Source organism: Chinchilla lanigera, unplaced genomic scaffold (genome assembly GCF_000276665.1).
Source record: "Chinchilla lanigera isolate Chin_1 unplaced genomic scaffold, ChiLan1.0 scaffold00117, whole genome shotgun sequence".
Lineage (NCBI taxonomy): Eukaryota > Metazoa > Chordata > Mammalia > Rodentia > Chinchillidae > Chinchilla > Chinchilla lanigera.
The window spans coordinates 3,278,685-3,295,896 of record NW_004955518.1 but is presented as its reverse complement, the minus strand read 5'-3'; the positions used below and the strand labels follow the sequence as shown (position 1 = coordinate 3,295,896).

The following is a 17,212-nucleotide window of genomic DNA, read 5'->3' as shown; positions in this document are numbered from 1 at the left end:
CGGTCCAAAGACCGGCGCTCCCCGCCCGAGGCTCCCCGTATGCTGGGAGCCCACCCTCCGGGAGCCAGTAGGCAGGAAGCTAGCCAGCCAGAAGGCTGGCACTCCCCACCCACGGCTCCCTGTGCGCCGAAAGCCCTCCTTCAGGGGAACGATGAGGCCGGGAGTGAGTTGCCGGTCCGAAGACCAGCGCTCCCCACCCGAGGCTCCCCATGCACTAGGGGCCCACCCTCTGGGAGCCACCAGGCAGGAAGCTAGCCAGCTGGAAGACTGGCGCTCCCCACCCGTGGCTCCCTGTGTGCCGGAAGCCCTCCGTCCGGGGAACGACGAGGTCGGGAGTGAGTCGCCGGTCCAAAGACCCCAAAAGACCGGCGCTCCCCGCCCGAGGCTCCCCGTGCGCTGGGGGCCCACCCTCTGGGAGCCAGCAGGCAGGAAGCTAGCCAGCCAGAAGGCTGGCGCTCCCCACCCGCAGCTCCCTGTGCGCCGGAAGCCCTCCTTCCGGGGAATGACGAGGCCAGGAGTGAATCGCCGGTCCGAAGACCCCAAAACACCAGCGCTCCCCGCCCGAGGCTCCCCGTGCGCCGGGGGCCCACCCTCTAGCCCCGTGTGTTTAAACACCCCACTTGCCAAGCTAAGGCTGGCTTCAGATGCATTACACAGGGCTCCACATCCATAGTGGTCATCTTGTTTTAAAGTTCTGCTGTTCCTGCCTTGGAATTATTAACAATTTCGGAACAAGAGTGTCTGCATTTTCATTTTGCTTTGGGTTCTGCAAATAATGTAGCTTTTCCTGGTGAGGAGAAGGTTTCTTAGCTGGTATCATGAACCATCAAATGCAACTCTGTTTGGAGCACATTTTGCCCTTCTACTCTGCCTCGACACTGTGTGCTCCATTTTACAGTAACCCCATAGACAGTTACAGCTGTAGACATCACCACCCCATTTTAAGGAATCTGGGGCTCATATACACTGGCACTTCTCCCCTGGGATTTTAGTCTCCCTGACTCCATCTTCTTGTCTCTCAGTCCTTTCTTCACAATTTCCAGAATATCCTTTCAAAAACTTTCTTTGCCTCTCAGAGACCTACAAGAAAATGTCCACATTCCTTATATGGCTCACAAAGTTCCTCTCCAGACATACCAGCGTTCTGTCACTCACCAAACGGGCTCTGCTTCAGGGCCTTTGTTGTCCTTGCTGCTCCTTCTGCCTAGAGCACTCTTGGCAACAATATCCAGGTCTCTGCTTAAATGCTACCATCTCAGAAAACTTTCCTTGGCTACCCTCTATCAGCCAGTGTGCACAAACACACACACACACACACACACACACACACTTGTTTGCTAGCCATGCATAATTTTTCTTCTCAACACTCATAATAATCTAGCATATTACATTTTTACCTGTTTACTTGTGTATTATTTGTCTCCTCTAAGACAGTTCTTGGTATAAAGGAGCAACGTAAGTATTTCTTGAGTCTCTCCTAAGTCATCTGTCACCACTAACCCATTCCCACTGGAGACTTCAAGCACACCATGTGTATCGAGGACCCCTGGCATGTTAGAGACTCCCTTCTACCAAGAGTCACTCAGCTTCGAGCCTTGCTAAGCTCCTCCTCTGAGCTCTCTGGACAGCCTGTGTTGGCCCCAACCAGGGCTCTCCTATCTGACCTCCCCTGACCCAGCTGCCATGTGAGCTGAGCTCCATAGTGCCACCACCAGCATCCTACCTGCTGCCACAAACAGAAGGTCCTCTCCACATCTGGCCACTGCCACTTACCAAAGGGAAAGCAGTACTTGCTCCTCAGTTGTCCTTACTAGGTTAGTTCCAAAATGCAATTGTTATGAAAAGAAGCTAGTTAAAAAAAAAAAAAAGAAGAAACTTGTTGCCATGAAAAACTAAAGAATGCTTCTTTTCTTTTTCTCCTTTTTTTTTTTTTTGAAAACTCAAAACTCAATAAGAAAATATTCTTTTTTAAAAAAAATGGCTTTGAGTTAGATATAGACCAAACATACACAAAAGGTTGGGGAATATGTACAAAAATTTTTTTAAGATTCTCCAATTCCACACTCAGGCTTTTATAAACTGCCAAAGCTAAAGGTGTTAAGTAATAAATTATAGATGTGGTTGGAACAAAAATGATCACAGAGCCCCAGCCCTCAGGCCTCAAAAGAAATATTTGAGCCCTACATTTTAAAAGAGATATGTGTTTTAAATTAAAACATGTGTAACATATGTCTTCCTTTATTACCAACTCCTCAACGTAGCCTCTGTTCCTTTTGCAGCCACATCTTCCCTGGGCGAGCACACTGCTCATTGCTTTGCAGTTGGCACATTGTTGAGTCACACTCTCAGGGCCCCATCAGGACTGGGTGGTCTTCACCACAGCCTTCATCATCTGGCACTGGGCTGGCACACAGGAGGCTCTTAATAACATGCTCTGGGTGGATGGATAGAACATCAGAGCTGGAATTTCAGCCCTACCCTTATTGTATCAAAGACCTTGCCCTTCTTCCTATCTGACAGCCTTCCTTCCATGGAAGTAGCTGATCCCCTAAGCCTCAAACTCCCATTAGCACCTTGAAAGACATCTCAATCTCCTTTGTTTTTCCCACCCTTTAATCCAATCATTAGACTGAATGCAGTCATCATTCAATCACTAAATGACAGGTCGGAAGTCCACTTACACATTTTATCTATCAACTCAACCAAATGATGAAGAAGAGCCTAAGGAAGTCAAGGAACAAGAGGAAGTCAAAAAAGATCATCCTATTCGCCGCCATTACCGCAGGAAAATAGAACTGGATAAAGAATGGATACAGAAAAAGTCAAAGGTAAGGATGGCAGTGTGTTGGTATCCTCACTCTAGTCAGGGTTTCTGTTTGTTTTTGTTGGTTGGTTGGTTGGTTGGTTGGCTGTTTCACTGGTTGGTTTTAGCTCAAGCAAGGCACACACACACCATCAGAGCTGTCAACTGCAATACACAATGTGAACATAAGAAAAATGTATCCAATACATGGAGATACAGCTGAGCATGTGGGTTATTAGCAGTGTGAATAGGGCTTTTACTAAAGTTTGTTCAGAGTTCTGCCTGCAGGGCCTGTGCTAGGCAACTGGATGTGAGGGAATAGAACAAAGAAAATGCATATTATTATATAGAAGGTCCCCCAAAATAAATCAGAATGAATATAAATAATCAATTACACAGTTCATGGATAAACTATAGTACATCCATACAGTGGAATATTGTTGAACACTAAAAATAAATGAGCTGTCAAGCTATGAAAAGATATGGAGGAACGTAACTGTATTATTCCTAACTGAAAGAAGCCAATCTGAAAGGCTACGTGCTGTATGACCCCAACTGTGTGGCACTCTAGAAAAGCAAAAATCTATGGAGACAGTGGTTGCCATGGGTTAGGGGATAAGGAGTGATAAATAGACAGAGCAAAGAAGATTTTTAGGATTTTCATACTCTGTATAATACTGCAGTGGTGGATACATGTCATTATACATCTGTCCAAACCCACAAAAGGTATGACATAAAGAATAAGGCTGATGTAAACCACAGACTTTGGGTGATAATGGTGTGATAGTGTAGGTTCATCTGCTGTAACAATTGCACCACTCTAGTGGAGGATGTTGATAGTAGCGGCAGCTGGGAGTGGGTAATGGAGGTATTTGGGGAGCTCTGTATTTCCACTTAATTTTGTTGTGATCTTCTCCAATATATGAAGTTTGTTTTTAAAAAATCAATCACATGGTATGTGTTTTTCAAGACTGATACTGTACAGTTATAAGTGGAAGCCAGACTTAAATGTTAAGAGTCATTAGCATGAGCTCACAATCAGGTCTTAAGCTCAAAAAAAGCTTCAGAGTGGGGATTAAAGAGATGTGGGGACTTTATGCCTTCAGTGCTGAGAGCACACCATGGCCCAGCTGCTAGAGATACAAGGGTAGAAAAAACAAGTCCTCTCTCCCCATGGACTTACATTCTAGTGAAAAACAGAGCTGGTATACAGAAATGCTACTCAATGCTATGTCAGCTATGCTGAATCAAAAGCCTTGCTCTTCCTACTATCTGGGTGCCACAAGGACAAATGAACAGTATGAGGAGCTCTTCAAGTTGTCAGGCTAAGAGAGAAGTTGCTCCTGTACCCACAAGACAATAGGGGAAGGCCTGTTGGGCCACGTGTCAATAATGTCTGAGATGAGGGAATGAGTCATGAAGACTCCTGGGGAAAGTACACTTTAGGCAGAAAAGAATCACTGTGAGCAAATGAGAGAGGTATAGGGAATAAGCTTGGGTAGAGCTATGCTAGTCAGCTTTGTATCACTAGGACAAAATATCTAATATAGTCAACTCAAAAACAGGAAAGATTTGTTCTGGTTCGTGGTTTCAGAGGTTTCAGTCCATGGCTGCTTGGTCCTGTTGTTTTGGGCCTGTGATGAGAAAGAAAGAACATCATGGCAGTGAGTACATAGTGGAACAAAGTTACTCAGCTCATGACAGCCAGGAAATAGGGAAAGGGAGAAGGAGCCAACACTGTATGCTCGAGGACATGCACTCAGTGGCCTAACTTCCTTCCACTAGGACACTTCCTCACACTTCCATCGCCGCTCCACAGCAACATCAGCTGGGAACCAGGCCTTCGACGCACAAGTTTGCAGGGAACATTTGATATCCAAAGCATAACACCAGCTAACTGGGTTGAGCCACTGCCTAAAGGACACAAAGCCTGTAGAGTCAGGATAATGCTCACTAGCTGCTGAAATAAACATTCTTTTGCAAAGTTAAGTGACTTAGTAAACAGAAGGTATCATTTTGTTCTTGGTTTTTGTGGTGGTAGGGATTGAATCCAGGGCCTCGTGCATGTGAGATAAGTGCTCCACCACTGAGCCTCAAGCCTAGGCCCAAATGTGTATTTCTTCCTCACATGATGGAGTTCTTTGGAGTGGCTTCCCTCCAAGGTGGGTCTCAGAGATCTGGATCCTTTTGTCAGGGTCTTTCCATCATCTTGCAGTTCTTTGTGTCCAGTTACCTGGATAGAAAGAGAAGCCAGAGTCCAGGCTTAAGTTCCACTGGCCAGAGCAAGTCACATGACCCCTACCTAGCTACTCTAGTTAGCCTATTCCATGCTAACTCCACTGGGGAACACATACACTTTCCAACCACCCATGGGACATCCGCAATGATTGGTCACACACTAGACCACAAAATAAATCTCACCGACCACTAAAGAGTTGATATCATGTAGACTGTGTTCTCTTGCACGGATGCATTTTAATTATTAATAATAACGTAACCCAAGACATTATATACATTGGCAAATGTAAGAATACTCATAAATAACTGGGTGTCAAAAAATTATATCAAAAGTTTGAAAAGATTAAGAAAAAAGTAAAAATGAAAGACAAATATCTACACTCCTGGGAAACAGCTGAATCAATATTTTGAGAGGAACCTTATAGCTTTCACTGCTTATATAAAAAGGAGTAGGAGAAGGAGGAGAGCCATGAAGAAGATAAAAACCAATGAGCTCAGCATCCAGTTCAAGGAATTAAGGGAAATAGAATAACACAAGAGACCTACAGAAAGCAGAGGGCTACAAATGGTCATAATATGAGCAAAAATAAATATGACAGAATGCAAATAAATGAGAGAATAAGCAAACCATAAACTGGTTCTTTGAAAACACTAGTATAATTGGCAAACTTCCTGGCAAGGTTGATTCAGAGTATATAAAATATAAATATCAGGAGAAATTTTGTATGTATGTATATACAGGATAGTTAACATGGTTGTTCTTCTGTCTTCTATTTCTATGCTGAAAGAAACTGTCAGTGAGTCTTTGGTTGACCAGTATTGCATATCTATATCTGTTTTCATGAGAAGCCACTTTGAAGATATCAATATGTAATACAACCACCATTGTTAATTCCCTACCACTTTGTTTGTAACTCTGTATTGTCTGTACTGTGCTTGTGATATGTTGTAAAATGTTGTATGCCTGTTAATGTTTCCCTCCTTTTATCTTTAAAATAAAAACAAAAACAAACAAACAAAATATTAATAAAATAAAAATATCACAAAGAATGAAAACAGGGACATAAGTACAGGCACAGTTTTAACTATATGACAATAAATTCAAAATTTTACATAAAATGAACAATTTCCTAGAAAAATATAACTTACTAAATCTAATTTAAGCCAGGTATGGTGGTGCACACCTATAATCCCAGCACTCAGGAGGCTGAGGCAGGAAGATTTTTGCGAGTTCGAAATGAGCCTGGGCTACAAAGTGAGCTCAAGGCCAGCCTGAACTGGGTACTGAGACCCTGTCTCAAAAAAACAAAAAAAAAAAACACAAAAAAACCTAATTTAAGAAAAAAATTAAATCTCTAATGTTTTATCAAAGAATTATTTCCTTATTCTCTTCAATGGTTTGACCAATCTTTCATTCTTACATCTGATACTCTGAGCAATGTAGTTGAGGATAGCCATATGTAATGTAACAACCACTGTTGATTTGTATTATTTTGTCTTGAGACCCTGTATCACTTTGAATGTTCTTGTTTTGATTTGTTTATGTTCGTGATACTCGTATGCTGCTACTATTCTATTTCTTTGTTTGTTTGCTTCTCATTTACTACTCTCTTTAAAATAAAAAAAAATTAAAACTTGAATATACCAACGTTATGGGTTAAATTGGGTCCCCCACCAGAAAGATATGTTCAGATCCTAACCTCAGTGCCTCAGAGTGTTTTCTTGTCTGGAAAGAGGACCTTTACAGATGCAATTAGTTACACTGAGATGAGGTCATCAGCAAGGCGTGGTGGCATGCACCTGTAATCTCAGCACTCAGCGAGGCCAAGGCAGGAGGATTGAGAGTTCAACCCTAGCCTAGACAACTTAGTGACTTAACCAGATCCTGCCTCAAAATTTGAAAAAAAAAAAAAAAAAAATTAGAGCTGGGGATGCAGCTCAGTGCAAAGACCCTGAGTACAAAGGTCATACTGCACTACAGTGTGCCTCTTCTCCAACTCTCGGTGTCAGCCTCATATAGACGGGTAAACAGTCCTCCCCAGCAAGCTAGGTGGGATCGTCAGTGTGGGTCCCAGGGCTGTAGCGACGAGGCCATTCCGAAGGAGTACAGCTGTCACCTGTGCACTTCTCATAGGTTTGTCTTTTTTTCCTAGGTGCATCGAGGTGATGGAAAATTAATTCTCTACTCCAATGAGAACATCTTCCAAATTCTCTTTCCTGATGGGACAGGCCAGATACAGTATCCACTGGACCAAGGAGATGCTTGTACTGACACAGACTGCCACACTCATGTCTGTGGTTTGGGGTTGGCGTGTGGGGTTGCACCGGGACTATGTCCTCTGCCTTTTTCAGCAGGTAGGTCCCGAGGGACTCCCTGTGCCTTAACCATCTCCCAGCTATCCATCAGGAAACCTGGCTCTGCTCATCTCCTGCACCGGTGTTAAAAACTTCATATACATCATTCTGGAAGACAGCGAAAAAATGAAGGTCCGGGCCCTCATCAACAACTCTGGCCATGCCACCTTCTATGATGAACATGGAGCTATCTGGTAAGCTTGAGTCCCCAGGACCCTTGCCACAGAGGAGTGGTGTGGTGAAAGTTTGATCCCCAGTCTGTGCTACCCTCCTCCCTCCTGTCTCTCAACTCTCACATGCTGGAAACCAGAGAAAGGGCACCATGAGAGCCTACTAGGACAGGCCCTTCCTTCAGAGAAGGGACAAAACCCTCATGGCACCATGGAGCTAGCAAAGGAGCTAGCAAGGCTCAGCAATCGCAGCCTCCTGGCTGCATCTCCGAAGCCCTTCTCTGGAGTCAAACTTCATGAGAATTACCCCAGAAGATCCAGGGATCTTGAGGCAGGGTTGGTGAGGGCTTTGGAGACACATGTATTGTGTAAAGAAGCCACAGTCAAAAAGGCAACTTCTAAATACTTCATTATAATCAAGGCTAATTCCCAGGTTCCCAGCTCTGGGGATAGTGGAAAACCTCATCTTACCAACACAAGGTAACTGGTCCCTTCAAACAGTTCCTCCATCTCCGAGGTGAGCTAGGCGTCTCCATTCAGGACTCCCTCTTCCCCTTTCCTTCTAAAGGGGTCGTGGCCTGGGAGTCACATACTATCTTAGATCAACCCATACTTTCTTCTTGATAGTCAAAGCCAAACTTTACTATTCTTAATTCTAAAAAATTATTTTTGCCCTCTAAGCCTTGGCTTGTAAGCATATTTTCTCTATTCATGGGTATTTTAAACACCATTTTCTAGTTAACTTCTTAGTTCTGAGGGGTATGTGCTCTCCTCTGAGGGCTGTTTGTGCAGAAAACTGCAGCCTAAAAAATCTCATCCTGGGTACGGGAAATAGGAGTAGGATGAGAAGTTCAGTTTATTATCTTAAATAGTATTGGGTGATGTTCCAGTAGAAAATTTAGAGAAATCACTGATAAAGAAACTTAGGCTCAGAGGATAAATCACATAACCTGAGTTGCACAGAAGAAAATCCTAGGAAAGAAATTTTATGACATTTTGATTCAGCCTTTAAAAAAATCATTTTTTAAAAAAGCATCAAGTAAAAGATAATTTGCAGTGTCCTCCAGTCCCAAGGCCCAACAGAGCCCAAGGCGATGCATGCTGCTCAGAGCGCCAGCTGACCTAAACTCAAGATTGGGTTAGGGCCGGCTCAAATTCAAGATTCTGGTTTGGAAGGACCAGGCCAAGCCTGGAGATCTGCATTCTGTAAATGTGTGCCAGGTGACTCCGTGGCTCGGCCGGACTGGGCAGCCAAGCCAGAGTGCTCTCCACCACGTTTCTGACGCTATGAAGTACCCCTTCCCCCAAGGCTATGGCACCCACCCGAGGTTGTAAGATAAAGACAAGCACTCAAACATAGGAAGTCACCACCTCCCCTCATTAAAATCCACACAGAGCAACCCTCCAGCCTGCCCTGATGTCGAGAGCGGGTAGCCAAGTGTGCTGATACACCAGATTATTGCCTGGGCTTTGGAAAACCTCTGCACTGTAAGGGAATGGCCCAGGCATCTGGTCCTTGGGACAGCAGCTACCAGTGGCCTAAAGTCCCTCTTCCCCAAAGCAGCCATATTTCAGGGGCTCAAGTCTGGCCTATAGCCCCTGGGGTCCCGAGAGCCCCAATTTCTCGTCTCCTTTGCTTTCCTTGGGCCCTGAGACCTGTGTGCCCTGGGGAGATTTTCAGAAACCCTGCTCATGCACTGTCGGGTAGGAGAAATGCCGGCAGCTTCCCATTCCAAACCTGAGCTCCTCCTTAGAGGACAAAGCAGGCAGGCTTAGTGCCAGCAGCTTTTCAGCCTCCAAGCTGGTTGGTCAGGCTGGAGTGGGCCTCACACATCTTGGCAAGTGGCCCATGCAGTGTCCCATCCCGGGCCAGCCCTGCCTCTCCTTTCTCACTCCCGTCTGCCTTGCCCCTAAAGTAGGATAGGACCCGCAAAGACATCACCGGTGTTTTTCTTGCCCTTCCTTCTTGGTGCTGGGCAGAGCACCAGCCTGCTGAGCAGGCGCCAGCTGAACTCCAGGTCTCTGGTGGCCAGGGTCTCACTCCCTTCGGCACGGCCTCCAGATCCAGACACACTTTCTCGTTCTAGACCCCATCTCTCTGGCACCCTTAGCCCAGAACCACATACCCACTCAGGGACAGACTTGAGCCCCATGCAAGAACTCTGTCAGGAGCCTCTTCAAGGAATAAAAAGCTGGTTGGGATCTGCTCCTTGCAGGCTCACATAAGATTCCTCTCTTTACCCTCCCCTCTGTCCCAGATATTAAGGAAATCCTAATGTTTACTGAGCTGTTCCCGGTGTGGGCATTTAATCCCCTACAAGCCTAGGAAAAGTACTACCAACTGCACTTTACAACTGTAGAAACTGAGGCATAGAGAGGTTAAGTAACTGGTCTAAGATCACACAGTTTGCTAGTGGCAGTGCTGGGCTTTGAACTGAGTCACTCAGGCCCAGGTTTGCAATTCCTCACAGTACATACAAGCTCTTGCGTAGGTTAAGAGGCATAAAGTGGGCCAGGCTCGGCCCAATGTGAAGAAATATATGGGGTTTGAAAGGCCAGGAAAGAAAGGCATAGAGGGCAGGCAAGCCCCCAGAAACTAGGGAGGGCTGAGGAGAAATCCACCCACCCACCCTCACTCGGCACCTATGCCCAAGGGTGCTGGCACGGCTCTGAGCAGCAGGATTTCCACAGGCCCTGCTTCTAGGAGCTCATATTTATGATTCCTGGCAGTTTGGATCTATAATGACACTGAAAATACAGAATTAGCCGATAATGACCCCATTGCTCTTAGAAGCAGTACATGCATAGCTACACGTGTCAGGCAAACTAACGGAGAGGGGCACAGATCATCGTCAGGGAGTAGACGGGCCCCTCTGAGAAGGGGGCATTGAAGCTGAGACCTGAAGGATGTGCAGATGCCAGCCATGCCCGTAGGGCAGGAGACCCATAGCAAGGCGAAGGTGTGTGGCGAGGAAGAGCGCATGTGATCCAGGGACAGAAAAGAGTATAGGAGTGAGGCCCAAACCGCAGCAGGGGACAGGGGCCCTGCTCTGCTGTGGGGCTCAGTGTCCAGCACTACAGCTGCCTAACATGACCTCTCGGTCTAGGCTGAACCTAAGCAGAAGCCTGGGCCACTACTTCCCCAAAGGCAGGCACCAGAAGACCTGGAACTGGTGGGACCTGAGCACCCATGTGCATGCGCCCCCTATCAAGTGTATCTCCTTGAAAATCAACCACTACATCCAGGTACAAATAAGAAGCCAAGATCAGATCATCTTCTGCTTCTTCCATGAACGGAAGAGGGTTTGTTTAAACCTGGGCACTAAATACAAGGTAAGGTCTCGACTTCCCCTACCCTCTGCTGGCTGGGACACCCACCTACACACAGGCTGTGGCTCGTGCAAGGCTGACTTCCTTTAGCTGATACTTAACACTGCATGACTTCATGTCACTTTCCAGCACCATGAGATTGAGCACTGCAAAAGTTGACATCCTCAGCTCATTATGAGCCAGACAGAAAAACAAAGATGTCATTTGCATTGCCTCACCTCACAATCACAGCAGCCTGGTCATGGGAAGGCGGAGCCTGACAGCCAAAGAGGATTGGTCTTCTCTCTTCTCTAAACACTCATCCCAAAACAATGACCACCTGGTGACCCAGTGTGCTTTGCCTGGGCCCACAAGGAAATTAGCCTCCGTGGGCGCATTTCCTAGGGCCACCATAACAATTGCATGAACCAAGAGGCTTATTCTCTCACAGTTCTGGGATTAAGTACCTGACATCAAAGTGCGAAGGGGGCCACCACCCTCGAAAGACTCCAGTGGAGGGTCCATCCCAGCCTCTCCCAGTGGCTGGTTGGCCCAGGCATTGCTTGGCTTGCAGCTATATCACTCCAATTTCTGCCTCCATCCTCATCATCCATCCCGTCTGTGTGCCAAAGCTCCTCATCCTTTCTCTTATGAGGACACCAGTCATTGGATTCAGGCCCCACCCTAATCCAGGATGATCTCCTCCTGAATCCATAATTACCTGGGATACTTAGGAAAAGACCCTATTGTCAAAGAAGGTCATATGCACAGGTACAGCATATGACTTGGATGTATCATCTTGGGGTTGGGGCATAATTCAACACAATATTAACCGTGAGTCTGGACCCCTCGAGGTAGGGGAAAGAAGTGGGCTCTTGAGATCCTTCCTGGGGACCAGATGCAAGGAGAGGAATAAAGAGGCCCCCAGTGAGACCTGAACACCACCCTATTCTTGCTCCAGCTTCCTTTTCCCACTGCACATGGAAGGCTCCACCCGCATACCCGTCTAGAAAGTCAGTCAGTCCTCTGGAAGCCCAACCTCAGTGGAGACAGAGAGGTAGACATGTCTCTTGGGAGATGAGGCCGCTGGAGGAAAAAGTCCAATAGCCAACCCTAGCAAAATTAAGCTGCACGAGTATTATTTTTGAGTAGAGGTGAAAGCATGGTAGGATTAGGGTGACCAACTACCCATTTGCTCAGAACCAAGGGTTTTCTGGGATGTGGAACTTCGAATGCTAACTCTGGGAACGTTCCAACCAGCCCTGTCCAGCTGGTATCCTGGGTCCCCTTTCTGGCAGAGCCACCATTTATCAGGCTGAATATTGAGGTCCCAACATCCCTGCCCCTCTGGATTTCTCCAAGCAGCTGAACCCTGTTCTACTGACCTGACTCACCATTCACACTCCTGTCTCAGCAGGAACAAGCTTAAGAGGGGGCAATTGGAACTGGAAAGGGCCTGCCCGGACCTCTGGTCTGTAAATAGCAGTGGGTTTCCCCGGGGGACGAGGGCCAGGAAAGGGACATGGAACCCAGAAAAGGCGGCATGGACCGGACAAAAGAAGGCCTAACAGCCCTGGTGCCTAGGGGAACTGCACCCGTGGAGGGAGATGGAGAAAGCCAGCACAAATAGAATGAGTCTCAGAGACAGGAAGGAGTCAGAGCAGGCCTGTTGTCCTCTGTAAGAGGGACAGATCATTGTGTATCCTAGGGAAGACACTGCGTGAGGTCATTGCATCATCTGGAGACCTCACAAAAATAGCGCATGTTGGTATTACTCTTTTTCCAACTTACAAAATGTTATTTTTTAAATTTAATTGTAGCGGTACAATGTAGATACACATTATGAGCACATTCATGAGGGAAATTTGGACCTGTACATGATAATATTCTTTATTCTTTATCATGTCCCCTCCACAAGAATTTTATGAACCTTCTACAGGCCCCAAACCAAGGCAGAGGGTGACACTGAGGCTGCCTCATGGGGCAAGGCCTCAGTCCAACAAAGCCCAGATCTACTCCCAAGGAACCCAGAGTAGAAGTGGGGCTCATCAGTGGGCACCATGAAGTTTCTGAGCCCTGGCAGTTCCTTGACCCAGCCCTGAGGCCTAGAACCCCCGGGCAGGGAGCTCATGGCCCCTGGGACAGCACAACCTTTGAGACCAGTCCACATTCCACTCTGGTGTGGGGTCGAGCTGGCGTGTGTGGCCTCAGCCCACATCACCCTGTGCACATGGCCATAGGCACTGGCCAGGCTCCGGGGAAGCAGCAGAAAGGCTGCTGGCAGGAGGGCCAGGGAAAGGGATCTGCCCTAGAGGGCGGAGGTTCCAGAGAAGACTTACCATGACCACAGGCCACCATTCCTTGGGTAGGGGGAACAGTGCCGATGGCGGCAGTCCTCACCTGGCCTTCTGTGAATTCCACAGTACATAAGCCCAGACTTGCTGAACAGCATGAAAAAGAGAGCAGTCCTGGAGGTGGAACCTGGCCCAACAGCTCAGAAGATCCAGATCCTTCTGGGAAAGATGAGTAGGATCCTGAATTTCCTGACCATTCCTGATTTGGAAAACTTCGTCAACGCCACCACGATGTGGAAAGTGAGCATGTATCTGGGGAACAGTATGTCTCAAGGGCAGCCACCAAATGTCCCAGCCTCCACTGAATGTTTGGGGAGCAGCGAGTCCCCAGAAGCTTCATGGAAAACCCCAAAGACCTGTTCATGTCACTGGAGAGTTGGCTTGTAATTTGGGGCCTGTCACAGCTCCTTGGCTGGGGAGAAAAATAAGTTTTTCAGAACCGACAAAGTCTGCGGCTGGGCACAAAGACAATCCAATGTTTAACGCTGACCTGACAGCTTCAGAAGCACATGGTTACCTCAATAAGCAATACATGGCAACACCTATTTGCCTCCTCCTCCTGCTTACCGCTCTTCAGAAGTTCTGTTGCGGCTTTCAGTCCTTGCCTTGACTGAGGACACAGACTGTCCAGCTCTGCCCTTCGTAGGCTGTGTGCTGTTGGGCAAGTAGCTTTGTGCCTCCATTTCCACATCTGTAAAATGGGCCTAGAAATAGTACCAACACCACAGTGCTGGGAGCACTGAATAAGTTCACGCATGCCTCATCCCTAGAAAAGTGTCTCACAGTTAGAAACTACTTGGTGAGTGCCACGCCAGTTACCTCAGTGCCTCCCTTCACACCAGCGCAGCTCTGACGAGGTGTTTGTCAGAGGTGCACTGCTAAAGTACATCTCTGCATGTCCCTTGGTTTCCAGAAGGAGCCCATTCAGCTTTCTTGGGGCTTCCTCATTACGGTACTCACTGCCATTAAGCAACCAAATTACAAACCTGAGCTAAACAGTGCAAGTTGGGCCTCACGTAGCTCTGTGACATGGACTGCACTTTCTTGAGGAAAAAAGGTTAAATGCCTGACTCAAGATTCCATACTAGTTAGTGGCAGTGAAGACTGGTATCCCAAGCTACCTGACTACAAAGTGATAACCGTTCTGGTGACAACACGCGGTTCTCTATGGCTCCCCATCCCAGGCTCAAACCCACCCCGAAATGCTGCTGCCAATATTCCACTTGGTGCAGAGCCCCACCCCACCCCACCCCCACGCCCCAGGGCGCTGTGGGAGTTCATCCCCGACACCCCGCTGTGCTGCCTCGGCCCAACTCTCTACCAGCCTCCGGGGCCAGCCGTGCCTCCTGACCTGGGAGCCTCTGAGCAGCACAGAGATGCAGTGTGGGTCTTGAGAGGTGGAAGGTGGAGACGGCCCCGCCCTTGGGTCCCCACTTCTCCTCCAGTGTCACCTCACCTCAAGCTCATTTGCACAGGCTCCATTTCCAGGCAAGTCCCATTCTGTGGTACTGGGGGTAGGGTTTTGATGTATGAACTTCAGCAGGGACACGGTTCATGTCCTGCCAACCTCTGATTCACACCCTGCTTCTCGCAGGCACCCATGTTTCCGAGAGGACAAATCCTCCTTGGCTCAATATCATTTTATCTTCATTGGCCTGGCAAAAAAAGGCACTTCTAGAAATGCAAATGAAGTAGATTTGGCTATATATCCATATTGAACTGGCAGGTTCAAGGATTTGCTAAAGGGTAATTCTTGAGTAAATGCCCCAAGGTAAACGGAGCACCTTCCAGTGCCCTCCAAAAGTGGCTCTTCAGTATTTAATTAGGACGTCCAGCAGACACCAAGCACCCACTGTGTGTTGAGGAGACCAAGAAGAGACTGTCTATACGGTGGCCAGGGTGGGGTGGGGAGAGGGGAGTAGGAGGGGCTTATACAGTAGGAAAGAGAACCAATGAAATTGCAGTTTTAGGGAGGACACAGCAGAATAGAAACAAAGGGAGAACCTGGGGTGAGAGCTGAGTCACAGGAACCTCTCTCTGGGCTGAGCTGCAGAGTGAAGAGCAGCAGGGCACGCTGGGAGCTCCAGTGAGAGGCAGTGGTTTCTGCAGAGATACTAAGAGTCAGACATGTGTAAGGCTATGGCATTTGAGTTTGTCAAACAAGTATCTTTTTTGGCCGTCCAACCCCGCCCCATTCTCACTTTATGAAAGGGAATCTCTCTTGTGAGAATTAACTTAACAGGCAGCAGTATAGAAACTAAAACTACAGAAACTAAAAAAGGTGGTTGTATGGGTCGAGGTCCTGTCAGAAGGCACAACACTAAATAGGAGGAGGAAAATTAAATACATTATTAAAAGTTAATACAAGGGTAAAAACTCTAACAAAACAGCAGCAAACAGGGCACAGCACCCTCTACCCCTCTGCCCTCCTATCCCCCCCTCTTTTTTGCTTCTCTTTCAGGGATGGGGGCACTCACTGGAGAGATGGCACTGTCCTGCCTTAGCCCAGTAAGTCGCTCATAAGGAAAAACAGACACCAGAGCCAGAGACTCCTTCCCTACGACTTGACAGTGGACCGCAGCACTCTACAAAGCTTAACACTGCCCTGGTTGGTGAAGGAAACAGCATCCCCAGGTGCAGCTCCAGAATCTCAATGTTGGGCAGCGTGAACTGGCGGCTGAGATGACCCTCCTCCCTGCTCAGCTCTCAGCGAGGCGCAGAGAGCCAGATACGGTACTTGCCCCGAGGGAAGTATGGCTGAGATGAAAGCAAGGTCTGGCCCTGGCCCGGCCACACCTGTGCAGGCGTCTGCACCAACGCCTGGGAGAAGACCAACCTGCACCTGTGCTGCTTCCTCTTCTCATCCCCTTGCTCTCCAGCCTCTGGTCCATCCCCAGGGATGATAGAACCCTCCTCCCTGCTTGCATTAAAGTTCCTTCCTGCTCAAGCTAGTGATGTTTTCTGTTGCCTGCACTCAAGGGTCACGATAATGAGTGAGCAGTAGAAAGGGCCAAGAGAGTCCCTGTGTGCCATTAGGATTCACGGCTTTATATTCCTGGAATGAAGGGGAAGCGAGTGTTAGAGGACTGGGCTCCGGTAGTAAAGACACTTCAACAGTCCCAGCAAGGAATACTGAGAATCTTGGCCCAGCGCCGTCACACTGGAAAGAGAGGTAGGAAGGAATCAGAGCTACTGTACTGGGAAGGAGAACAGGCAGAACGTGGTGGTAACAGGATGGGGTGGGGAAGGCTACAGGACTTAAGCAAGTTGTTCACATGCTTTCTGAGCACCTACCACAGGCAATAGGTTGTTCTTGTAATTTACTGGAAACACAGAAAGTTCCTTTGCCATGGAGCTTCCAAGCAGGGTTGGCAAAAACCATCAAGCAAAATGGATCATGTGTCAGGCATGAGGACAACAGGGTGACAACAGCTTGTTGCCAGGTGCTGAGAGTTGCTAAGATGCTATTTTGCTCTTGTAGGTAGCAGGGTTTTGCAACCCTGGCACTGCTAACAAGGTGGGTTCATGTTGTTGTGGGGGCTGTCCTAGCATTGAAGGGCGTTTAGCAGTATTCTGTTCTTTACCGACTCAGAGCCAGGAGCACACACACACACATGCATGTCTAAACAATCTAAATGTCTCCGGGCATTGCCACATGCACCCTGGTGCGGGGGAGAGGAAAGAGCCCTACTTGCTGAGATACCACTATAGATCATTCTGGAGATTTTTTGGGTTGTTTTTAATAGTCCCATGTGTGTCTATCCTTGGTAAGTGATCCATGTATTTGTAAGAATGTACACCCTGCAATTTTAGGGTATTCTGAGTTCACACTAATGGGGACACTCAGGAACAGTCACTTACAATTCACTGTATTAAGATAACTGGTTTCTCGGGGCTGGGGATTTAGCTCAGCGGCAAAAGCGCCTGCCTGGCAAGCACAAGGTCGTGAGTTCGGTTCCCGGTACTGGAGAAAAACCAAAAAA

The 17,212-nt window shown here is 47.6% G+C and overlaps 1 protein-coding gene across 1 annotated transcript in view; it reads left to right on the top strand.

Annotated features, from left to right (window-relative positions):
• The window catches only part of Erich6b (glutamate-rich 6B), a 53,439-nt gene extending 37,263 nt beyond the window's left edge, over nt 1-16,176 (top strand). The window contains exons 10-15 of the mRNA XM_013506952.1: nt 2,656-2,828; nt 7,195-7,280; nt 7,438-7,590; nt 10,674-10,899; nt 13,299-14,028; nt 15,691-16,176. Coding sequence (XP_013362406.1) covers nt 2,656-2,828; nt 7,195-7,280; nt 7,438-7,590; nt 10,674-10,899; nt 13,299-13,616 — 956 coding nt within the window. The 3' untranslated portion in view covers nt 13,617-14,028; nt 15,691-16,176. The remainder of the gene's footprint in view (nt 1-2,655; nt 2,829-7,194; nt 7,281-7,437; nt 7,591-10,673; nt 10,900-13,298; nt 14,029-15,690) is intronic.
• The last annotated feature ends 1,036 nt before the right edge of the window (nt 16,177-17,212 follow it).